We start from the raw sequence: 25,635 nt of genomic DNA on the forward strand, positions 1-25,635 counted from the left end.
TGTCATTTTCATGAGGCATATCAACACATATGTGCCGGTTGTACTGGCTTGCCAAAGTGCACTCCGTTTTTCATTAATTGCAGTTTCTAATATTTCTTCTTGACCAATATTATACAGAATAAAAAAGCTGGGACAATTTACTTGCAACTGATGTGAGGACAAAAGAACTGAAGGATTTGCCTTATGTTTGTCTCTATATGAATAAGATGTTGGTTTCTTATTTTTATTTCAAATTAAAGAAAATTAACTCATCAGTCTACATTCTGCATCTATCTGTTAGTAAGTAAGTGTTTAAAATATAGACTTACAAAGTGTATTAAGCCATTTATTTTTAAAAAAAGCAAATAATTCACTGTGTGATTGAGTATTTAGGGGGTTTGGACAGGAGGAAGTCACCTTGGACTTCAGGAAATATTGCTATTTTTACTATTTTCTGATATTTTATACAATAAATTGGGGCTGCACATGGACTGATTTTATGTTCATAAACAAATAAAAATAAAAATGATGATGTGCTGGGGTCTGTGTAACACAAGCACACTCTCTTACATCTACAACATGATTTGACAGTTGAAGAGTCTTTATAGCACATCTTCATTCACACATCAGCTTCATTTACATTGTATGTTGTGTCATATTTTACCTTTATCAAAAAAATGTAGCTCCTGCATTTTGGATACTGCACTTGGCAATTTTACAATTTCAATAATATTTCCAGAATAAATATTAAATTAGATGCATTTGATTAGATTCATGGGTAATACAACTATAGCAAGCTGCTAGTTAGCTTTTTTATTTTTTTGGAATAACCCATATGATGCAAGAAGCAGCTGGCCCCCAGGTACTTTCACATTATCTAATATGACCCTCATTCAAAAAAAAAATTGGAAGTTTGGAGACCCCTGGTTTAGGCCTCTCAATTTAGAGGTCCTTGACACAAATACGGTTGAGACTCACTGCTCTAAACCACACGTGCATATTAAAACAACTTTCGTACTGGGAAGAATAAATAGTTAGTTATGCTGCCTTTCCAGTTTAGTTATGACAGTCACGTGACATGGAAAGGAATTTAATGTACTTCTTCAAAAGGGCACTTCTGTTATACAAACAGATATACTACCATGCAAAAGTGTTAGACTGCCACAGATTTGTTGTTTTAGCAAGGTCATAAGGACCATACATATTGATCTCTCAGTAGTTTCTTTACTTAAAATACAACCAGAACATACAGGAAATACGTACAGCAGCAGCCAGCTTCAAGTGAGTTAAACTGAAAAAATGTAATGCTCAACAAAGAAAGGAATAAAGACCAAATATGGTATCATACAACCATAACAAAAGGTAGCTCAAACAATTAATATTGACTTTTAAACAGGTTGTCTTCAATGCAACCTGGTATAAATATACCAGAAGATTAGTATTGTAAATCTCATACTGTCAGAGTTCAAGATATGAAAAAGCCTTTTTTTTTGCTTTGAAAATGACTTAAATCATTACAATTTTTTATAGTCTTATCTAATCAGTTAATCAAATTTTTGTTCTAGAAGTTGTCAGAGTCACTTGTGTATTCAGATTCCCATGCTACAGACCTCAATTCATTTGCTTTCATTCATATTTATATACCTGGTTGCATTTGACTGTAAAGGATTCACAACCAAATATTAAATAAGATGACTTTTAATTTTAGCTCCAAAAATCGTTAAGTACTGTAAGTACAATATAAGCTACGGTAGCTAAGAGTAGGTCACACCCACCAGGTGTTTTTTTGAAGTTACAAAGTTTTGAACTTTCAATTCCCTTTACAAACTCGACTGACTGAACAGACGAATTTAAATAACCGTGAGTCATTTTGTGTTAGAACAATAATCCCAAACTGCTGCAGGAATGAAACTAAAAACAGGAGACGCTTTTAGACATGAGAGTGGAGGCTAAGTTACACAGAAAGGCGAGTTAGCTGCTCAGGTCTGCAGAGTTTACTGTGACACTGGACGTTAGTTCTGGCTCACACACACAGGGGAGGGACCCCGAGTACACATACACACACACAGGCGACCGTTGACCACAAACCCGCTCTGTGGGCAGCTAAACATAAATACGGTGATTTTATCTGCGCCACAAATACCGCAGAGCGGCCACATCACTACTAGCTAGTCAAATCTGAGCACCAAGTTCAGTCAAGGGCTGTCAACTTTACCTCCTGCACGGACAGGCTAGGAGACGCGGTGAGGAGCGATTTCTTTTTTTCATCCTGACTGACTTAACGGAGGCGAGCGCGCTCCGCCGCGCGAGACAACGTGACAGAAAAACCGTCGCATTTCCCCGGACACACACACGAGGCTCGTTTGACTCACCAGCAACGCCAACATGAGCATTTTCGCCTCTCTCATCCGACTCCCGTGGCGGTTCCAAGAGGCCATGATGCCGTTGCCACGTCTGGATACGCAGGCGCAAACGGTTTTCCACGGATACTCCGGCACGGCGCAAGGCTTCATGGGAAATGGAGTTCTTGAGGAATACTCTGCAGGAAGAGGTGTTTCACGTCACCTGCCGCCTACAGACAGACATACAGATACACCCCTTTCATGTTGTGTGGATAGACATTTGTGTAAGCACTCTAGTCTACATGATTTTTTGTTTTTATCAGCACAACGCAGCCATACTGCAAGACAATTAATTACACAAGAGGGTAATTAGTAAATTGGCTTGTGATTGAATGGCGCTTAATTAGCTCTTTATCAATTCGACTTCCGCTCCTTCAGAGGATGTGGTTTGATTATAGCTGTGAAATTTGCTCCACAGCATCTCATTTATGCACTGCTTGGGTCAATACCCCTTAACAAAGTTAATGCATAGCAATGAACTACAAAAAGGGACATATACAAAGAGATTTAAAACATAGGTTGCTTTGCGAGCTATAGATATAAATATAAAATCTATGAAAAGGGTGGGAAGAGTTGAATACATAAAAGTAGAAAAGAATCAAAAATACTCACTTAAATTAACCTTGTAGGTTAAGTTGTGCCATATCAAACTGAGACATGAAGAAAGAAAACTGCATTTAAAAGTTTTAAAATTGAGACTGGTTTGTTCTGATTGTTTCCTCATTATGATCTTCTTATCATATATAAATAATTATTGCCTACAGGCTAGTCACCAATAGAATAGAATAGATGATGGGGTTTCAAAATAATGTACAGCTGCATAAATTGTTATATATATATATATATATATATATATATATATATATAGAGAGAGAGAGAGAGAGAGAGAGAGAGAGAGTAATAGATACACATATATAGATAGATAATTATATGATTAGAGTGATGTAATACTTATAATTAATTATTATATTATATTATTATAATTATATTATTCTATATATTGCCTAGATGATTAGATGATTGTGTGTGTGTGTATATAGCTAAATCTGGCATGAACCATCTATTGTCTTGCATGCATGTTTAAATAAAGACATGGGGGGAATATATACATATATAATTTTTATTTACTTATATGACTTTTATCTCTTTGTGTATCACTACAGTTGTTCTACACCATTAATTAGGCCTAAATTAACGGTTGGTAGATGGTAGTGTAACAGATTGTTCTGTAGGCCTATTATGTCCCTCTCTAGTTGCCGTAGGCTATGACAGGTAAAAAAAAGTTTTGGGGGGAACTTCCACAAGTTTCGGGGCTGGAGCATGTGTGGGAGTTTTGGTTAAGTAAAATAAATATGGCAGCAGTTGCTGTTGGAGCTGTCACACCGTCTTGCGTCCCGTTTATTGTTTTATTAGTTATCCAGTCGGGCGAACTCCGCACTCTCGGAGCCGTTAGCCGCGCTGTTGTTTTTAGCTTAGCTGCCTCAGTATAGCTAGCTTGCTAACCCCATGACTGTGCAAAACTATGTTATGAAGATACGGCGCGGACATGAGGAGCCTGTAGAAGCCGGCACGGGGATGTTTGGCAGTCGCTCAACCGGCAGGGACCCCAACCTGTCCTCTGTCTTCACTGGTGACAGGAGCCAGAGTGTCCTCAGCTGGATGAGACAGCTGGAGGCGGCAGAGACTGCAGCTGTGAGCTGGTGAGGGTTCCCCAACAGTTTGTTACAGTTGGTCTGCAGTAACTTATAGACCTAGCTAACACAATTTTTATTTACTTATTATTTTTTTCACAGTTTTATTTAACAAAAAATATGTTCAAATAAGTCAGACAAACATACATGAGAGCACTAAAAAAAGTTGACATTCTACACAGAAGACAATTAATAATAAGAAATAAGTATAGTATCAATACATAAACCAATGCAGATATTAAAAAAATATTATATAGTTTTAGGAAAGGACACAGACAGTAACAAAAAATAATAAATTTAATAACCAAAATAAGTTTTTGTAATAATCTAAAAATGTGCACCAAATAAGTTTTTGTAATGTTTTGTTGCTTTTTTGTTTGATTTATTTCAGTGCATTCCTCTCTCACTCTTATAAATAGCTTACACAAAATGGCAAGCCAGTTTACAGGAAAATGTCAATGTTGCTAGGCAACAGCTGTCACTTCCAGCTTTCAGAACTATTTGAACAATTTTTTATTCTTTTTCTGCGTCACTCGCTCGCATATGGTTGCTTTTTTCATTTTCGGAGCATTTTGAAACTGCTGAAAATTCACCCTCAAAGCTGTGGTTGTGCTTACAATAGCTAGGAGATGCAGCTAACGGCTAACATGGTTTACAGTGAAATATAACAGAAAGCTGGATGTACAGATGTAGGCCCCGTCAGGCTCTGTGCCCTGAAGCAGAGTGAACCAAGACTATTATTTATCGGACTTACACAGCAGCGCATTACATGCCCTCCACTGTTTACTTTCCACAATAAAAGACCAACCTAAATTACTCAGAGCATTTAGCTAAAAAGCAACTCAACAAAACTAGCTTACACAAGACACAGGTGTATTTTCAGAACTCTCCATGTAACTTCATAGCTTTGCTCACTGATCTCTGAGCACGTCACGCCCTTGTTTGTTGTGTCTCTGTACAGAACTGATGCTTAGTGAAGCTTCAATTCGCGTCCGCCCTGCCCCACTGGTTGCTTGTATTCATCCACAATCCCCCACCCCTTTCTCTACCACAGAAAGTTTCACTTAAGTTATTTCCTGAGTTTATGCAGAGCTGTTCGGAAAGTCACTGGAGCTGCAGCTTGAGTGGCTGTTTTGATGTGAGATACTTTGAATTTTTGAAATTGCACCCTCTGGTCGCGCCTCCAGCTTGGGGTTGGGGGTGTATGTAAACACGCCGTGTCCAGTGTAAATGCACAATTATATGAACGAACAAATCATAATCTGTTGTTGCTTATTATTGTTAACTAATAAATGAAGCCTGTAGAACTGCTGTATAAAAGCAATATAACACAAGAGCGAATGCTGTTGTTCTGTATATCATCATGGCCTTGTACCTACAGCAGAATCACAGCCGTGATGATATACGGTACAACAGCACTCCTTCTCATGTGATATTGCGTAAATAGTTAATGAACACGTCTGCTTAGATCATGGATCATGGAATTTCTGAAATGAGTTTGGCTCATTTCTTTAGCCTACACCTGGCAGAATAGAATAGAAAAAGAAATTGCTGTGTGAAAATGATGTACAGCCGCATAAATGTATGTTTTTAAATGGAGTTTGGTTGATTGTTTTCCTCATGGTGTACATTGTACAGTACATTGTGAAAATGTGGCTTTCATTTCAATTAACCTTATTGTTCAGTTCAGTTTCAGATTTAATTGCATTGTATGAAAATTGGGTATAATTAAGTAAAACAGAACAAACTAATTTTCTGAGTTTGGCTTACACCATTTTCCTCAGCCCACACTGGGCAGATTAGAATAGAATAGAATAGAATAGAATAGAATAGAATAGAATAGAAAAGAATAGACTAGAATATGAAGCATTGACCTAAGTTTAATTGCCCTACATGAAAAATTTGGTTTAAAGAAATAAAACAGCAAAGTTTACGAAGTTTGACCTAACCCTGCTGACAGAATAGAATAGAATAGAATGGAATAGAATAGAATAGAAAAAACATGGATCATGGACTTCAGTTAACCTCATTAATCAATTCCGTTCAGTTTGCAGGTTTAATTACACTGTATGAAAATGTGTGTAGAGTTGTGTTCATGTTTTTTTTTTTTAAATAGAGCATGGTTGATTGTTTTCTTTAAAGTAATGTTGGACAAAAAGTAATGATCACACCTGTTAAAATCCTATATCCAGGTAGTCAATAGATTACAGTAGCCTATAATACATACAATACAATAGAAAACATGGATTAATGACCTAAATTAACCTTATCATTCAGTTCAGTTCAGTTTCAGGTTTATGTTAATGTAGAATGACATAAAACAGCACAATCTATCTATCTATCCATCTATCTATCTATCTATCTATCTATCTATCTATCTATCTATCTATCTATCTATCTATCTATTTATTTATTATTTCCTGTCTGTGTTTTGGTTTATGTGCCAGAGGTTGAGTGTTGGTGGGTGGGAAGCTGGGAGTATATTATATTTGGCGTTAATGGCATTCATTGTATTTTGCCGTTGTCATTGAAAATTCAATAAAGAGATCAATAAAAAAAAACAAAAAAAACAAACGAACAATAGAATACAATAGAATGACTCTGCTTCAGTGTATAACCTTCTCTTTTTTGTTGTCTCAGTTTGAATTTGCTTGAACAAAACAGCAAAGCAGCAAAGACAACACACGATGCCCGGTGGAGTTTGATCGCCAGGTAACCGGCGCACGCGGACTCACAGCAGGTGCGGTGGAGTCCCAGACAACAACACGCGGGGCAAACCTTTTCCCAGAAGCCCTTGTGCCTCTCCCAGGTCCAACGATCTGTGATTCACTCCCAAAACCAGCCTGCTCTCGCTCTGGACGGACGCGCTGTTGCGACACTCTTCCAGCTCTCCGGGGGTGTCCATGCGCACTTCCTCCCTATTGCGCTTGCAAATCGGCCCCATCTCCTACTCCCCTCCTCCCTCACTCCCCCACCTCCCTCCCCTCAACCCGGTGGTATCGTCCGACGCTCAAGGAGAGAGAGAGCGCAGTTGTCGGCTGCAGGTCGCTCGGTGAGACGCACACAGCGGCTGAGGACACAGCACTAGAACCCGTCTCTATTCGGTCTCTACTGCTCAGAGAGTCTGATTCTCTCCTCGTCTCTGCCTGGCATTGTCACCAACTTGGGGAATACAAACATCGTTAAAGGTAAGAAGAAAATCACTTTTTCTTTCTGTTTTTCAGCAGAATACCTGGCACAAAAGCACTTTTTAGGTGTGTTGTGCACCAGTTTCCAGCTTGTATCCCGCTTTTCAGGCGGAATGGATGCAGCTTGATTGGAGTGCTGTATTTTTAGAGACCAAATCAACACAATAGCCTGCTTTAGAGTAACCTGCTTAGATAAAATTAAAAAATCATCATCCATCAATAATGGATTGTCTGCTTGTGAGCTTCATACAGCCACGCTGTGGGGTCCGTTTTTCTCTGGACCATTTTTTTTTAATCAGAGCAGAACAACGAGGCATATTTAAAATCTAAATGTGATACACTTTTCTGCGCTTTTGCTCACTTTGACTGCTTCGGGGTGAGGCGATTTGCCCGTTGATAGCATGTGTTATTCAGAGCAGTTAGCAGTTCCTTTATGCCACGCCAGTTTTACTTTCCACTCACGTTTCATCCCAGGATCAGAGGAGCATTTGTGGGGCTGCAGGAGCTGCCTGTGCCTGCCACATTAGCACCGTCTCAAACTTACTTTGTGCTGCACGCTGCCCTGTAGTCCCGATCCAAAAACTGATGTCAACTTTAAGAATAATCTTCAGAGGAAACTTCGTTGATGTGATCTCTCGGGAAAGTGGATTTTCTAAGCGTTGTGCGTTCAACTTGCATTTTTTCTGTCAAAATTGTACATATTCAAACGTGGTAACCTTGTTTATGCAGCGCATATGTGGTGCAAAATTGACCACCTTGTTGTCCCTTTCCCCCCAATTTGCTTATGCATTTTGTAATCCGATTTAAGACTGCCCATAATGACCTCATTGCTTATCAGTTCCAATTAGCAAATTGGCTTTTACGCGCGGAGTGTGCTCCAGCATTTGCGCATATTCAGTGTTTTTTTTAGTCCTTCAAAATCCTCTGCAAACGTTCGTTGGACTAATTCTGCATGAAAACACTCAAAAAATCAGCTCAGAAAGTCATTATTCATGAGCTTGTCACATGGATGAATTGCTTCTCCATTTCTCCTCCGATACATGCAGACAGTCCGGATATTTTGAATTGTAAAGAAGGATGAGTGTCCAGCAGGAGGCTTCCCAGAATGGGGATGTCGAACAAAGAAATATAAAATAGGACATTTATCTCATGCATGTGTTTAAGTTGATTATTCTGAAATGCATTGTTGGAGCGGGAGACTGAGCTGTGGTGTCGACAGAGGGCAGTGTTGAGCAGCACTGTGCAGCTGTGATAACACCTTGCCAGGTGAAGTTTGCTGCATCATGTGCTGGACTGTCTGCTGTGCTCCCCAAAACTGAGTACACAGAGAGAGAGAGAGAGAGTTCTGCAAGATTGTCTGGAGCAAAAGGTGCAGCACGCATTCAAGCTGGGACCAATGAAAACATATAGGGACTTTGCTGTAATGTGTTATTACCTGTGTGATTTTTTTCTTGCTTCAGGTGATTAAATGTCAAGCACTTTTGAACAAGCTTTTATCTGCAGGCGGTTTACCGGGAACAGCTTTCAGAGACATTTGGTCCCGTTTCTGGACTTTTTTCACGGCTTAAAATATCACATTCACTCCACTAAATTAATCAAAACAACTTATTCACTTGAAAGCTATTTCCCACCAGCAGTTCCTACCACCTCTGGGGCTTTTAGAAGCTTTTTTAGAGCTGCGCTGTTTTTCATCTGTAACATTTTATTGAGCCTTAGTGGTTCAGTGTCTTCAGCGGCATCAATGAAGGACACTTTATTATTCATTAACACTCAAATGGCTCTCAAATGCAACCGAGCATGGCTGGTTTGAGTTTTGGAAAATGTGTCAAATAACAATAAGTTTGCTTTTCAGTTCAGCTTTTTTTTAAAACCACTTTGCTTCTCTTTAAGATCAGAAAATATGTAGATTTCTGCCCTAAAATCATCTATAATTAGTACTCCAATTAAACAAATATTCATATTATCACTTAGCTACAGCTCTATTCCTCTAGCAGACTGATAATTGCAAACAAAAATCTTGTTTTATTTAGTGTTGTTTCATATCTAAACAGCCTAATTCACCATGTCTGGAATTCAAAACAGCGCTTGGCACAACTCTTTTTTTATTGTGTTCATTCGCCAACACGTGTGAAAGTCCCATATCCCATCCATCTTTTGATTGATATTCATGTATTCTTACATGCTTTATGAGGCCCACATGCTTGTCTTATGGGTGATTAACGCTTTTGTTATCTGAAGAGCTGTTTTAGTATCCTGGGTCAGTCCTTTCAAATGGAAAACAGGTTTTCATCTTTGATGAACTTATGAGGGCTCTTGACAGGTCCTGCAGGCGGGGGGGGCAGCAGAGCAAAAAAGATCTGAGACAAAACTGGACAGACGCCCCTCCAACTTCTCTCAAACTGGCTCTGTGTTCACTTTCTCCTTCGTTCTGTTTCTCTCCTCGATGTCCTTGTAGTTACAGTGTGTGAAAGTGATTTTGATCAGAGGTGTGTATATTCATGGCATCCGATGTTGGCATTAATAATTCATTTTCATTAACTAATATGATAGATGTGGAGTAGATGAGCCGGCAGCTTCTTCATCAAAATTTTAATGACGCATATTTAAACTGTGGGACCATGTGGAATACCGTATTTCTGTTGTCGGTATCACTGAAGAGGGGGGACAAACGGATATGAAAGTTTAATGTCTGGAGGAACTCGATCCCTCCTCTCCTCCATCCGATATTACCTCTCTGAGAAGAAAAGAAAAGGATGCCATGTTCAGTATGGTCTGACCTCCATGACTATGGGAGTGTTGATGTGTGTCTAAAGTGATAACAGACAGATAACAAATGTGATTCAGTCTGGCAGCGTGGTTTCACTGCCCATAGAGAGATAGGACGCTCCAACACTGTGTTGGGCGGAAACGAGTGATTCAGCTCCCCACTAGAGATGTCAGTTTTAGTTAATTTTGCTTTCGATAACCTGACACTTAACTTGAAGTTAGCTAGCAGCACAACTTATGCTGCGTTCATGTGATCAGAGGGTCGGTGTTTCCGAGTTGGGAAGTTGTTCTTCTGACGTCACTGTTTTGTGCTTTAAAGTCGTAAAGTGGAAACAACATGGAAGCTACAAAGAGGATGTGTTTTTTAATGCCAAGAGCATTTGAACAAGAGGTTGATAGCTGTTTTCAGTTTATTTATATTTCATTTTACATTTAATCAAATATTGATATTTAATACATGAATAAATTAAAAAAAGTTTCTTACCATCAACCAAATATTGACTTTTGCCATGTTTATGCATTTATAATGTCAAGTTGGCAACTTGTATTATAAAATAAAGTTATCAGTATTAGTATACGTGCCTGGCATGCTTCATAGTCAAAACTTTGCTTGCTTGCTACAGCTAATAGATGCATATACTAAAATATACAACTACTAAAAGTAAATGATAGCTACTGGAACAAAATGACAAAATCTATAATTTTTTACCATCAGTTGTTGACACTATTTCCATGCTTTCCACCATTTCTGCTGCCCTGAAACATCACACAAATGTCATAACTCGGTAGCTAGGGTATCATCAAATTACCCCATTTCCAACCCTGTTGGGTCAGGGCAATGTTTAAAGCCGTAATCGCAGAATGACCAACACCACTTGTTAGCTCCCAACCCAACCTGGGTGGTTCAGTAAACTGGTATATAGCAAAATTAACTCATAGACCACTGGTCCCCAACTGGTTGGTCACCATTCAAAAGTGGGTTGCAGGTCAGCTCTGAATAGACTGCAAGTGACTCTTGAATGTATCAAGTTTGTACTACACTTTAATCTGAAATACAGTAATTTTCCAGCACACAGCTTTTATTTTATAGTGACATTTCTGTATATTCCTGAAATAGTGTTTTATTTCTTTGTGCTCTAAGCCAATATGTTTTTACATTTTGTGATATAAAATTGAATACTGGGTAATTTGTAACGTTTGGACCTTGAAACAAGGAGAAACCCGGACCTCGGGACTAGACTGGTTGGGAACCACTGCTATAGACCAACATGCATTATCTGTTAAAAACCTGTAATTGCTGCAGAGGAAATATGGTTGTCTTCACAGTAAAAATTATGTGAAATGCCAAGGCGCCATTTGCTATATACTACCACAAAAAGGCAAAACCATTTCTGTCATGGTTTTCCTTTTCCTTTTATGATAAAATAGTCAGTGGCAATATATTAAAATACATACTTATTTTACACGAACTAGAAAAAAAACTGTTAATAAACTAAAAACCTTTCAATTTAAGTAATGATTTCTTACTTTGGCATTTTTGTTATATACATACAACAATGATGATTGCGTGGTAATATGAACAGTATGTTATTCAATGTCAAGTTTCTGTTTGGTCATGTGATGTGATATGATGATACGATATATGGAGGCTAGTTTGAAGCATGGATGCATGTATATATGTAGGTAGATATGTTATAGTGAAGAGGGAGTTGTAGCGAGTGTTGCAGTTGGCTCGCGCCAAGTACCTAAAGCCACTGCAATCTTCACATCCATAACACTAGAAAATAAGTTTTAAAGGAAAAATAATCCGTCCTGGAGTTGACAGACTGTTTTGTCACTTCAAGGTTCAGCTTTTTCACAGACCAAAACCAAAGAGGAAAGTGACAACTCCTACAGCTCGTCATTTTGGCTGTTCGTCTGTCATTCAGCTGTTTGGCTTTTCATGCACGTCAAACAAGCACTCCAGGACATCTGTCGCCGCTCACAGGAACCAGACCTCGGTTTATTTATGCACTGTAACACCCCGTGCTCTTTTCTTGGATCCTACTTGAGAGCGGCCACGACAAAGATGCATTTCCACGGTTTAAAAACCCAGGAAGGATGCTCTAAGAACAGCTGCGTGGAGGCAGTGAGTGGCTAGCTGAGACGTGCTCTGCTTGATCTAGATTTTGCTTTCTTTTTTTTTTTCTTCTTCTTCTCTTTTTTTTATACTGAGCCTGGTGTGTGAAAGTGTAGCAGAGAGATTTTAGACTTTTAAAGTGGCCTTCTTGAGCAGGATTCACATGGTAATTAGGTCAGGGCACACTGAGGAAAAACAAAGCTGTCCACATGCAGGGAGAGCAGAAAACATACCACGTTTTTTGTTGAGATGTTTCGAGGAGACACACACAAACAGAGATGCTTCCTTAAAGTGGCTCTATATATTCAGAAGACGGCAGCCACATTGGAGTATCTCTGTTATGTAAATATAATGGCAGATTTTAAGTCTCTGGCGCTGTGACTTGCTGTGGCAGCCCCAGTCCTCAATATTCACTATGGTCTTTATACCCAGAATACAAAGCTGTGCCGCCCTGTCACCTGATTGCGTTTATGCTGTCCCACGGTGCCGACACAAATGTTGCCATTTTACATTCACACAGTCTCCGTAGCCTGATTGAGGTCTTGCGCTTCAGTTCACCTCATTTTTATTTGAAATGAAATCATTCCTCAGCTATATTCTGCAGAAACATGCAAATTTTGGCTGGGGCTTTTTTTTATATGAGCGCTCTTTGGCCAATTTTGCTGTCAGCAACAAACTATAGCTTGACAGATACTCTCTCCTCCAGTCCAGCAGCACTCTGATGATGATTTAGCTCAGTCTTTTGTTCACGAGGTTTGACGGAGAATGTGCACTTGTGATAAACAGACAGTTTGAGCCGTCAGCTGAGTGAGGCTGGCGGTCTGCGTGGTGCAGTCTGAGCCGGTGGGTGGAAATGAATAATTCCACGTTGTCTGTCTGGGTCCCCTCAGCCTCCCAGGATCTCATTGTTTCCGAATGCAGAGTGCACTTGGCGTGGCCTTCGCTCGTAGTGCCTGTCTGTTCATAACCCGGCCTTGCGCTGCCTCTACACACAACCTTGTCGTCTGTGAAATCAGATACGGCTGCAGCATCTCTGCACTCTGTCTGCAACCTTGCTAATTAATGCTTGATGCGAAGCAACAGTCTCAATTTGTCCCTGGAACGCTGTCATCATTGTTTGTCCTCCCTTTTCCCATGTTGTTATTATAACTGCACCTTTACAAATGGGATGAATAGAGATGAAAAAGGCAAGCTGTCTGTCAAGTAGAAAAATAAAAAAGAGAGAGAAAAATGTTCCACCTAATATGTTACTTTTTTAATGGATTTTATTTAGTTCTGAGACATTTGTTGATGAATCAATCATTTATAAAGCAACTGTGTCAAACATTTGTTCTTTCAAGCCTCTTAAAGGAGCCGTCTGTGAGATTTAGGGTGATTTAGTGGCATCCAGCAATGATGATTGCAGAATGCAACCTTCTCCTGTTCCTTCAGTGTTCATTGTTCAGAAGGTTTTAAAAGGGAGCCGAATTATCCGCAGAGGTCTCCTCCTCTCCAAAACAAACACTCCAGGTGATCGAAACCAGTAAAACACAGAATGAAGTAATTTCATGGTAAAAATCAGTGTTCCTCCTCTGCTGTTCGGCATTTGTCACAGATGCGTTGCTAGCCCAGCACCTGCTAATGTGGAATGCCGAATTATCTGCAGAAACATCTCTCCCTTCAAAAATAAGACTTGGTGATTCAAACTGGTAAAAACACTGAATAAAGCAGTTTCATGAAAGAAATCCTATGCTGTTTGGTATGTCAGAGCCGGGCTGCTAATGTCATACCTGCGTCCCGTTTTTCTTTGATATCTTAAGTCTCTTTCTCTCCAAAACAAATTGACACAGTGATTTAAAGCGGTAAAAACAATGCATAAAGCAGTTTCAGGTTACAACAATTTTTTTGAATGCTCAAAACGTGAATGTCCATATCTAGAGCAAGTCTTTGGTTTGTTCTGGTCTGCTGTAGAAACATGTCGGTGCAACATGGCGATCTCCGTAGACAAGGACCTGCTCCCTATGTAAATACATGGCTTATTCTGAGGTAAAGAAAACACAATGATTCTTACTTTTAGGTGATTATACACTAAAGAAAACCGACTTATAATATTGTAATCCATTTTTGAACCGCAAAAAGACACAAAATGACCAAAATATAAGATAAAATAACCTCAAAGAGACACAAAATAACTACAAAAACAGACAAAACAACCACAAAGATAGAAAAAAACACACAGGACAGAAAAGTAACACAAAATGACCCAACAAAGACACCCAATATACTCAGAGACACAAATATCCACAAAACAGACAAAGAAACCACAAAGACCCATGAAAAGACCAACAAGGGATGCAAAGGAACTCAGTTTCCCCCTAAATCCTACACACTGGATCCTTAAATGTGAGGATAATTTGCTTGTCTTTGTTTTACATAATTGCAAACAGAATATCTTATATAATAATATCTGACTGTCAGGCAGAACAACAATTTGAAGATCTGCTCTGTTGAAATTTGCTGGATGATTTTAATAATTTTCTCAGATTTTATAGATGTATTCAATTTAAAAGAAAGACAAATCAATCAATAGTGAAAATAATAACTTGTTGCTGTCCTGGTTTGATGTAGTGAAATTGCACATAATTCTTAAATTTGCACTGACTCACTGGGTTTCTCCTCTATTGGTCAGTTTGTTACACTGAAGGTGTTTTCCTTAAAGCATTGAACCATTTCAGTATTTTCCTTCTTCTCACACATTCTCATTGTTATCCCTCTCGGTATTAGAAGAGGTGAGTGTGTGTGTGTGTGTGTGTGTGTGAGAGAATGTGTGTTGTGTGCAAGCATGCGCTCATACATGCATGTGCGCATGCGTGCATGTCTGAGCAATTTGATTTTTCTCTTTTGTATGCGTGCGAAGCGGACGTGAAGGCATGTGCCTTTTCTCTCCCGTCCCTCCTCTGTTCAACCCCGGCAAGGTCTGAGCAGGGCGAGAATAAAAGGGGCGCGAGAGGAGGAGAAAGTGCTCCCACAGTTGATTTGGCCATTGTGGGGGGAGGAACACTATTCCCATTGATGCTCTGGACGCATGGCTGAAACCCCTAGAAGCTTTAGGAAGGGAGCTTATTCAAGGCTTGATGTGACCCGGAGGACTGGGTTGGAAGATGGGTGTTGAGCCCATTGTGGGGACGGTGGGAACATTGTCCCTGCTCCGCTGCTTTAATACCACTCTGAACCACTGGCTCTGTGAGCTGCTGGATGGGCTCTCAGGTTGTCTGTTTTTGCTTTATAAGACACTGGAGAGGTCTCTTATGTTAGAGGTCTCATGAATTTTCAGATTCCTCTAAGAGATCTGAGAAGGCTGCCATCACAGAATCTATTAGGATTTTTAATTTAATTTCACAATTAGGCAGTTAAGCTGGGTTTTGTTTCAACATAATATCAATATCTTGTTAAGAGAGTTTATCTCCTTTTACATTTTATGTTATGGTCTGATAAAGAAACATTTGCATTTGAACAAAAAAAATTGATCTTTTTGAAAAAGAGAGGTAACAGGAGCACTGCCTCAAAAAAAGAGAACTTATAACAAAAAAACACTAAAAACCCAGGTCCAGGCACACAGGATGGTTAGAAAAGCATAAAAGGCCCTTAATTCATGTGGCTAGAAATGTTAAAAATACACCAACCCACCTTCTTCGGTGTGTAAGTATATCCATATACATTGGTAAAAGTCTGCAAAATGAAACCTGTGCATATATTCAACAAATCTTGTTGAGGGTGACAGAAGTCCCATACTGACATAAATAAGGTACTTTTAAACACATTTCTTTAATGTATAGTACACATCTCCATAGTGAACATGACACGAGAGTGATAATAATTCATAGAAACCGCTGTTTAAAGTGCACAAGTGCTGTTAAGTACCTTCATTGAACCCTTACTTTGACTTTGAATCCTCAGCGTTCCTCTCAAAGATCTCTAGATCTCAGGTATTTTACTTTGAAAAGCCCCATTGTGCACTGCTTTAAGAAACCCTCCTAATGGAATAAGGCTCATTTTACCCTGCCGTACCCTCTAAAATGGATATATCTCTTCCAAATGGAGTCACAGGGTGAGAGCTAAACTCCTTTCTTGAGTCTGTGCTCTGTGAAGTAATAGGTTTGCAGTAAGCCCTCCAAACAAGGCCTGGATTAGGACACATTGGAAACTCCTGCAGCATTTATCCAGCTATGTATTTACACAGTGATGGGAAATATAGTGACTTTATAATATGTTTTACCAATTTTTCTATTGTGTCTGGGATTATGTGACATTGTGAGAAGCTGTCATGATTCAATTTGTCATCTCAATAATACCGGCCGTTTTGGAGGCTATTAGCTCAAGCAGATCAGAGTTCCTGATGTGTTTACCTAAAGTTTTATTAGCGTTGGTGTGTTTCCAGTAGCAGACTTTGATTAACTGCCTCTGATAGGTCGTATAACTGGCTCATTAGAGAGCACAGCACATGCGTCTCTGCTGGTCAGCAGTCTGGTGTTTGTGAATGTGCCTGTTTGTAGTTTGCATATCCATGTGTTTGTGTGCATATGTGTGTCTGCTTCAGGTTTTTTATTTTTTCATTTATTTTTTTTTACATTTGCAGTAATGGCTGGGAAATCGGCAGTTAGCGATACCAGGCAGCTGGTCTCCGCTTTCACCGTTAGCCACAGCCCTCCATCCCCATAGGGCATGTGTAATTGGACAACCACATGTCAGACTGTGATTTGCACTATAAGCCTAATGATTTTGCAGCACTAAATATGATGAGAGCAGTTGTCCCTCCGTCAAATGTTGGCTGGAAATGTAATGCTGGAGAGTGGAGGATAACTGGGGAGAGAAAACTCTCAGACTCATTCCCATCAATGTTTTTACCATGTTCTCCTGCGCTGATGGATTACTAAATGGACCTACCAGGCATAGACCCAGGGGCCCAAAGGGTCAGGGGCCCTGCTGGTAGTCACATGCAAAATGACACTCATATTGAAACACAAAAAACTACAAAAAAGTACAAAACAACCACAAAGAAAGGAAGAGATTCAAAATTACCACAAGGAGACCCAAAAGACCACAAAGGGATGCAAAAGAAATGCAAAGAAATACAAAATGATTTTAAAAAGACACAAAATAACCTCAAAGAGACGCCAAACCACAAAAGAGGCATAAAGACAGGCCAGCAAAGAAACACAAAATAACTACAAAAACAGACAAAACAACCATAAAGAAAAACAGAAACACCACAAAAGATGCAAAGGAACTGCAAAGAGACAGAAAATGACCAAAATAAAGAATTAAAAATAACATCAAAAAGATGCATAAAGACTGCAAAGAAACACAAAATGACTACAAAAACAGATAAAACAACCACAAAATACACAAAAAAAGACCACAAAGAGATGCAAAGGAACTGCAAAGAGACACAAGATGACCAATAAAAAGACAAAATATCCAACTTCAAGTTGTGGTCAAACTTCAGGTTGTATTATTGGTTGTTGTAGCTCCTCTCTGACTTGAAACTGTGATGGTAACTAAACTTCTTTTTCTGTGTTGATCTGTAGTAAAAAGGATGTAACCTCTGGCTTTTCTTGTTGCACTTATAAAATTTCTTGTATTTCTTGTTTTCCAACTATTTCCTGCTATTGTGGGAAATATCACTGCAAATTTCCAACCAATCTATTTTTCCCATTTCGTCTCACTCTTTACACAATTTTGATGGTGGAGCAGAGGATGCATCAGCTTTGCAGCCATCTCGGCATCCACCGTCGCCTCCACCAACCGATGGCAAAGTCCGCCCTTACATTATATCACTTTAGAAACGTTGATGTGAACGTTGATTTGTTCAAAATATGCAAATGTAACATATTTGTGGATTGCAGAAACATACGCCAACATTTTCTTCTGCTGAGCTGCGGCATAATGAGTACTTTCAGTGCATTAAGTGTCCCTTGATGCTAATACTTTTGGATTTTTACCTGAGTGCAATTTTGAATGAAAGACATTTACTTGTTTATTTCAGAGTGAAAAATACTTAAGTGATTCCCGGGGGGGAAATTGTGGTTCGTTACAGCCACTCTGATGCCAAGCATAGATAGAAAGTGAAAAAGGGCACCCTGTGGCTCAGTTGGTTGAGTGGGTGCCCCATGTGCGGGGGCTGTGTCCTCACTGCAGCGACCGCAGGTTCGGGTTTGGCTTCGGCCCTTTGCTGCGTGTCATCCCTTCTGTCTCTCCCCCTTTTGCGCTTTATCTGTCCTGTGGAGTGGAGGTATTGAAAAGGCCCTTGAAATATATCTGGAAAAAAAAGAAAGTGAAAAAAAAGACCCTAAGTATGTAAAAATAGAAAAGAGAAGTACAGTAAAAATAAAAGCAATGTTAACACTACTATGTAAAATATTTCAAATTATTAATATGTTTTAATGTGCTGAGTATGTAAAATGTAATGTAGGTATGTAAACATTCACACTGAGGTATTGCTACGTAGAAATAGAGAAAATCTCAATACTTCTTACAGCGCTGTTTATCTCAGTCCAAAATAATCACCAGCAATGATTTCTCCCACAATCTGCTTTCAGAGTCTCTGGTCAATTTTCTCTGGAAAATCAGCGTTCAGAGGGTGTGAGTGTACGAGACATGGCCTGGGTCTGAATTGAGGAATGAGTGACAAAGAAAAGCAATAACAGAGACCACACACTCTTTGTGCAGCTGCTATAGGCCCATTTCACATCTCAGATGCCAAAACATCTCAGAATTCTCCCAGAGAATCAGACCGGGCTATTATTCAGTGTCTGCGTTTGATAGCTTTTCCGATTTGACCTGGGTAGCAATGAGCACCTAGCCGTCCGACTCCAGCTTAACCTGCCAGACGTTCAGGAGAAATTATTCTACTCCGTCCTCTGACCTTTTTGTTTGGCTCATGCCAGAAATCTCTTGGTCTCACGCCAACAGACAGACTGGAGTTTTTCTCCACCAAAGTGGCTGATTTGTGATTCATGTTGCGTGAGCTGCAGGCTCATTTCTGGAGTTGAGGCATGCAGAGGGACGGTGCTGCAGGAGAAGCTTTAATCAAGAGCTCATTAGCTCATTGGCTTGATTTCGTTTAATACATGGGAAAAGGACGACAAGCAGCTTAAAAATAAATGGCCCAATAATAATCAAATTAGTAAAAAGTTGCAAGGCAATTGCCTAAAATTAAGCACAAAAAAGTAAAAGTAAAGTAAAAATGAACAAACAAACAAAAGTAAAAAACAAAACAAAATATGAACTTAAAAATGTGCTAAAAAATTACAAAATACATTTTTGCTGGAACATAATTTTAAATATATGATTAAGAGAATTGAAAATATACAATGTGAGGAGGACGACAAGCAACTAACTGCAATGCAAGAAAATGAAAAAAAAATTCTGTAATGTAATTTTGAATATATAATTAATAGAATTATGACGACGATATTATTTTAATCATTTCTCAATATTACCTAATTTACAGATACTTTCCTTGTCACCTTTTACTATTTCTTCCCCCCAAGTTGCTCAGTTTCCCATTTTTTAAAAAAGAAATTTTGCTCAAGTTTCAAAGAGTTAAATAACTTGTGAAAGGTGTCCGAATGCAGCACAAGAAAATTGATGTTGATCCAGGTGTTAAAGGGTTAACTGGTGCTGAATATGGAGATGATTTATGACCACATGAACAGCTTTGAGTGTGGACCCTTCAGATTATGACCCTTGTCCTTTTTGATGTTTGCCAGTTCTGTCGTGAATCTAAAAAATGGTGAAACAAAGTGGAACAAAAAGTTTGATGCATGTAAGTTCTGCCCCCTTGAGCTCCAAATGTTCAACAGTAAACACATTTTTTTGTGCCCCGCTACCTCTCCAGCTCTGCTGATTTTGGTTTGCGGTTGCCTTTGGTTGCTATGACGATAGAAGTGGCTCTCGGCGGGAGCACGAGGGCCTGTTTGAGACCAAGGCTGACAGAGAAAGAGAGGAGTGTGACAGTGATTAATGTCCTGGCAGAAACAGAGACAGTCGACTCTCTGGGCCCCGTCGTCGCCGTCGCAGTGTTAAGAAACACATTGCCCCCCCCCCCGACCAACGCGGCGTCTCACTAGCACGAGAAGCTTAATCACAATCATGTGAATTATTTATTATACAAAAATCTATTACTTCTTCGACTTGGTGGATGAAAGCTGGAGTAAATTGAAATGTTGGATTAAGCCAAGAAGGAAATGAGATTCACCTGTGTGTCTCCTAAAATCAATCCTCGCTATCCGGCTGATTAATGGAAAAACATTTGTCTCGACATCCCCTTGTCTGACGTTTGCCTCTCATTCCGAAACATCAAACGAGCTGAGGCGGCCTTTCCCAGGTGGCGTGGTGGCAAGGGGCTAGTAGTTAACAGTTGGGAGTCACGTGGCTCGCCGGTTACCGTGCAGCCTGTTAACAAGGAAGTGAAGTGATGGAAGACCGGAGGACAAACGTCTGCATGATAGAGATAAGCAGCCAACTGTGCGTCCTCGTTCCCCCCCAACAAGAAACACAGCGTCTGGATGTTTGGCCACAGGGTATAGTCGATGGAGAGCTTACAGTATGTGCCTTATAGACAGCACTATTTGGATGATAACTTCTGTACCTGCACACACACACACACACACACACACACACACGGACCTTATTCTCCCCTCCTATTGGACACACTCTTGTACAAAGAAGTGACCTCAAAGCTTTGCTGCGGTACCTGTTCCCCTTTCATGTCCCCCACCTCGATCTCTCGGTCCATTAGAGCTCCTTTTGAGGATCTTGGTCTCTCCCGGGGTTTTTCGCACTTCGCCGCACTTTCCCTCCCCTGCCCCTTAACTTCACTGCTCCCCCATAACACTGCAGCTGAAAGGAGCCTCTGTTGGGCTGCCACAGTGCACTGTGTGCGTGAGCACCATGTACTGCAGTTAAAGCACATCCTAGGACAGAAGAAAAGCCTCCTCTTCTTCCTTTTCAGTGACCTCTACACCTGGCGTCCCTGTCCACCACCTTCAAACACTCTTTGCTCTCCATGACTTGACCCTCTGCCCCTCCAGTCTTGTGTCGTTTCTGCAAACCATGAACACATTTACAATCATAGCTGTTTTATAGAGACCTGTCTGTGTGTTTCCATTGGCTTTCCATCAGGTGTTTTGTAGCAAACTGTTGATGTATTTCTATTCGTATTTAGTCTCCAATCGTATGTGTTTTGTAGCAACACGTCAGTGTGTTTCCATTGGCTTCTAGGCTAGGCTTGTGTAGTTGTGACCCATCAGTGTGTTTCAATGAGCTATGAGGCTCCAATCAGTGGTGTTTTGTAGTAACCGTCTTGTAGCATTTTGTAGCGACATGTTGGTGTGTTTCCATGGACTTTTACGCTCTAATTGTGAGTGTTTTATAGAGACCTGTCGGAGTGCTCCCATCAGCTTTTAGGCTCCAGTTGTGCTTACTTAAAAAGAGACCCCTCAGTGTGTTTCAATCACCTTATGGGCTTCAAAAGTAGTTGTTTTGCAGTGACCCATTGGTGTGTTTCCTCAGTTTTTTAGGCTCCAGCTGCTGGTGTTTTGTAGTGACCTGCCTGTGTTTTAAACTTAGGCTCCAATCTTGTATGTTTTTTTAGCAACTTGGTGTGTTTTGTTCAGCTGTTAGCCTCCAAATGTAGATGTTTTGTAGCAACCAGTTGGTGTACTTCCATGGGCATTTTAGGTTTTAGGTGTTGTTTTATTGCAACTCGCTGGTGTGTTTCCATCAGATTTTTGGCTCCAAATGAGGGTGTTTTGTAGTGACCCTTCAGTGTGTTTCCATCAGTTTTTAGGCTCTAATTGCTGGTATATTGTCGCAACTCATCAGTGTTTACATTAGATTTTAGGCTCCAAACATGTTTTTGTAGCAACCAGTCAGTGGGGATACAAAAAGCAGTTGTTTTTACTAAGATATAGCTGCTTTTCCTGTTGGGATTGTGCTCATCAAATGGAGCATTTTAAGTTGAAACATGGTCTTTTCCTAACCATAACCAAGTGTTTCTTTTGCATAGCCACATTTTAGCCACTGCATTGTTGAAACGTTTCCGCTGCATATTAACGTGCAGAGGTAACATAATTGTGGTTTGCAGAAACGTCAGTGTTAACGTTTTTTCTGCCAATTACATAGGTGCAAAGGAGCTCAAAGCCCACAAGCTATGAGTCCTGTTTAAGACTGAGTAGAGACATGATGAATGAGCTGCAGACATACACACAGTCCTTTGTGTATTCATTCAGCTACAGGAGGTAACATTACCTTGTCATTTTTTTTTCCCACGCCCATCTGCCTTCTTGTCCTGACCTCAGTGGAATAAGTGTGTGGGCCCCTTTTTTCATATTTCTGTTCGCAAAATGTTAAAGGACCGCAGGTAACTTCAATAGGAAGGAAGTGCAGCACTTTGCAGCGATGTGTAAATCAGCTGCTGGATGTTTGATGGCAGAGTAAATGTATGCCCCCGCTCACGGCAGATTGCTTTTGCTAGTGTTGGCTAGCAGCCCCATTCATCACCACCACCAGAGCAGCTTTAGTCAAAACCTTTTTTAAACTATGGCCGAGGTCCCAACAGTGTTTCTCAGAATGACAAATATATTAATTTTTAAAAAAACTGTGGTTGTAAGCCACATTTTTTAGTCTTATTCAGTGAATGGAGAAGGCTCAGGGGTCACCATGTGACTTGAGTTTAGAGTATCGGTCAAAGGATAACAAGTGAAGATGTGTTTTATTTTTGAAAAAGAGATTAATCACTCTGGAAGTGTGAAAAGAATATAAAAACTGGAATTGACATCAGCATTGTCCTTCAACAAGAAAAGCTCTCAGAGATGAAAAGAGACTCATCAAATGTTTCACAGTTAATTTGACGCTCAGAAAGCTTAAATGGCATACTAAGCAGTATTTTGATGCTCGGATCTGCTGCAGCTCTGTGACGCCTAACCATATCCTGCTGTAACCTCAAAACCTAAATCCAACCACAGAGGGCAGTGCTGTGGGAACATCATAAATATGGTGTATGAGCCTTTTTTGGTTTTTACCACTTGAGAGCAGATTAATTCCAAAACACGATAAAAAAAATGAAGACCAGCTTGTGTAAGCATGTAATGATCCACTGCTCTTGATGAATATATCAGTTCTAGGCAGTAATTATAATATATACTGTAGGACACATCCACCCCAATATTTAAATATGCTTGAAAGCCCCCCCCCCATCCACCCCATTATCTTGAATAAAAATAAATTTAAAAAAAGCTATTCTTCCAAAGGCAACCCCGGCCACTGTCCAAAATAATAATTAAGAAATGTAATCATAGGCATAATTAAACGTAACAAAATGCTATTCTTATTACTATTGGTTCTAGTATTGCAGTGCAGTTCTGTGCATGGTTTTCATTTTATTTATTGGTTTATTTGACAGGGACACTGTAGTGAACATAGTAACAAGTTCGAGAACAATTTACTGATGTGTTGCATATAGGACTTCTAGCCTAGTCTAATTTGCAACCCCTGTCTCTTTTCTCTCCAAGAATAAAACAAAACATATCACGAAACATAACATCCTAAAACATGCATCAAATAATAAATAGAAAATGTGGAAAGTGTTGTTGCAGAACCCCGGGAGAAGCTGTTGCTCGTCTGCTGTGAGGACGTAGAGTCAATAGCCCCTTTTACACTTTCTGATCAAGACAAGAATATTACTATTATTATTGCCGCCATGCCGTTCTGTATAAAAGGTAAAATAGCAGAATGTGGGAAGCAGAGTTGTCTCACCTTTAAGCATCCACAGGAGGTAGTAAGAGCGGGTGTGACATTTTGATGGCACATTTTGTGTGCTTACCAATCGCAGGAGATTAAAAAATTAGCCGTTAGAAGATAACTCACAGAACGGCGACTGTAAAACAAAGAGGGAACTCTTGACCCTCCGAGCAGAGGAGGAGAATAGCCGCCATATAACTGAGATGGTAAATGATTGTTAATGTCGTGTTATGTCATTGTTATTGTTATTATAAAACTCTGCAGCATTTGTTATATGTCAACAGTTTCTGTTCTGGAAACACAGCTTGCACAAATCACAAACAGAGCTGCACTACACTGCAATACTAGAACCAGCAATAAGAATAAATAACTGTGGGTCATGGGTGTAAGGCGGAGGAGCAGTGGACCACAACCATCTTCGAACTTGGTCTTCATTTTGATCTCAGCTACACTCCTGTAAAGTTTCGGGACTGCATCTTGCACAGTTGTGATGCTGTCACTGCTGCTGGAAAGTTTACCAAACAACTTAATGTTGTTAACGTCTTAACATGGTAAAACCCCCACACCGTACATATTCTCACCTAATAGAAGTTATAGGGAATATGTTTTCAAACAGCTGTCTATTTAATTTACAAATCGAGTAGACCCAATATTCTCTCCTTTTGCCAGTTCAGTCTCCAAAAACACCAGAGAAAAAATGCTGGCTCTTAAGAGCATTAAGTTTGTGAAATAAATGTGCCCTAAAGCCAAAACAATGAGCTTAAAGAAGCTAAAAGATGTAATATAATCTAAAAGCACTCAGTGGTTGTTTTATATTTTGGTCAATGCAGTTGTCTTAAAAGGATTCAGAGCCCATAAGGCTTTTTTTTTTTTACCTCATTTACTGACACTTTGGGCTGTTTATAAGCACCTGGCGGGATGAAAGGCTGTATGATGAAGGCAGATAGATGAACACTCAGATTACGTCATTGCAACAGCAGCACCAGCCATTACCATGGGGTCACACAGGCGTGTGTGTGTGTGTGTGTGTGTGTGTGTGTGTGTGTGTGTGTGTGTGTGTGTGTGTGTGTGTGTGTGTGTTATTTAGACACATGCTGCTCTCTCATTTTGTGTGGTGCTCTTGGTTTCGCTTCTCATTTCGGCTCCAGTGAATTATGACGCCCTCGGGGAGCAGTGAGAAGACAACAGCAGAGAAATACTCTTCTCACAGCTCTCTCAAACACTGCTCAGCAACTTTCACACTGCAGACGACTTTGGTGGCTGAAAACTTGAAACTTGGACTGCAGGCTGGCACAACTTCAAGGCTGTTATTACACACAGACGTCCCAGTTCATGTGTGTAAGGACGGGCCCTTAGCCGCCCTCTGCTCTCTTGTGTTAAATATTGACCAGAAAGTAGAAAAGGCTTCTGTTGAGTTGCATGGAAAAATATCTATGAAAAATGTTGTCTGTATTTATTGCTGGCATCATTTTGCTTAGGTTTTACAATTGTCAGAATTATATACGTCAATATTTTCTTTTAAATCATTAGGTATAAAGCCACTTACAGTGTTCACGTTTTAGCTTTTACAAAAAAAACATACAGACGACTAAATAAATAAATATTTAAACTAAATAAGCAATTTAAACAAAGAAAAACAACCTAACTTAGCAACTTAACGAGAAAAGACCCAATAATAAGCAAGAATCTAGTAAAGAGATGCAAGA

The 25,635-nt window shown here is 39.8% G+C and overlaps 2 protein-coding genes across 4 annotated transcripts in view; one reads left to right on the forward strand and one right to left on the reverse strand.

Annotated features, from left to right (window-relative positions):
* pdia5 (protein disulfide isomerase family A, member 5) overlaps window positions 1-2,492 on the reverse strand; it is an 81,843-nt gene extending 79,351 nt beyond the window's left edge. The window contains exon 1 of the mRNA XM_042494233.2: window positions 2,352-2,492. Within this exon, the coding sequence (XP_042350167.2) occupies window positions 2,352-2,492 (141 nt within the window). The remainder of the gene's footprint in view (window positions 1-2,351) is intronic.
* A 1,471-nt stretch (window positions 2,493-3,963) lies between these two features.
* sema5ba (sema domain, seven thrombospondin repeats (type 1 and type 1-like), transmembrane domain (TM) and short cytoplasmic domain, (semaphorin) 5Ba) overlaps window positions 3,964-25,635 on the forward strand; it is a 231,228-nt gene continuing 209,556 nt past the window's right edge. Inside the window, exons 1-2 of one of the 3 annotated variants that reach the window (XM_088083658.1) lie at window positions 3,964-4,081; window positions 6,713-7,260. The gene's annotated coding sequence lies outside the window, so the exon portion shown is untranslated. The remainder of the gene's footprint in view (window positions 4,082-6,712; window positions 7,261-25,635) is intronic. The other 2 variants (XM_088083656.1, XM_042495042.2) reach the window with 2 other exon arrangements.

The sequence above is a fragment of the Plectropomus leopardus genome, chromosome 10 (genome assembly GCF_026936395.1).
Source record: "Plectropomus leopardus strain MGB_pleo_1.0 chromosome 10, ASM2693639v1, whole genome shotgun sequence".
Taxonomy (NCBI): domain Eukaryota; kingdom Metazoa; phylum Chordata; class Actinopteri; order Perciformes; family Serranidae; genus Plectropomus; species Plectropomus leopardus.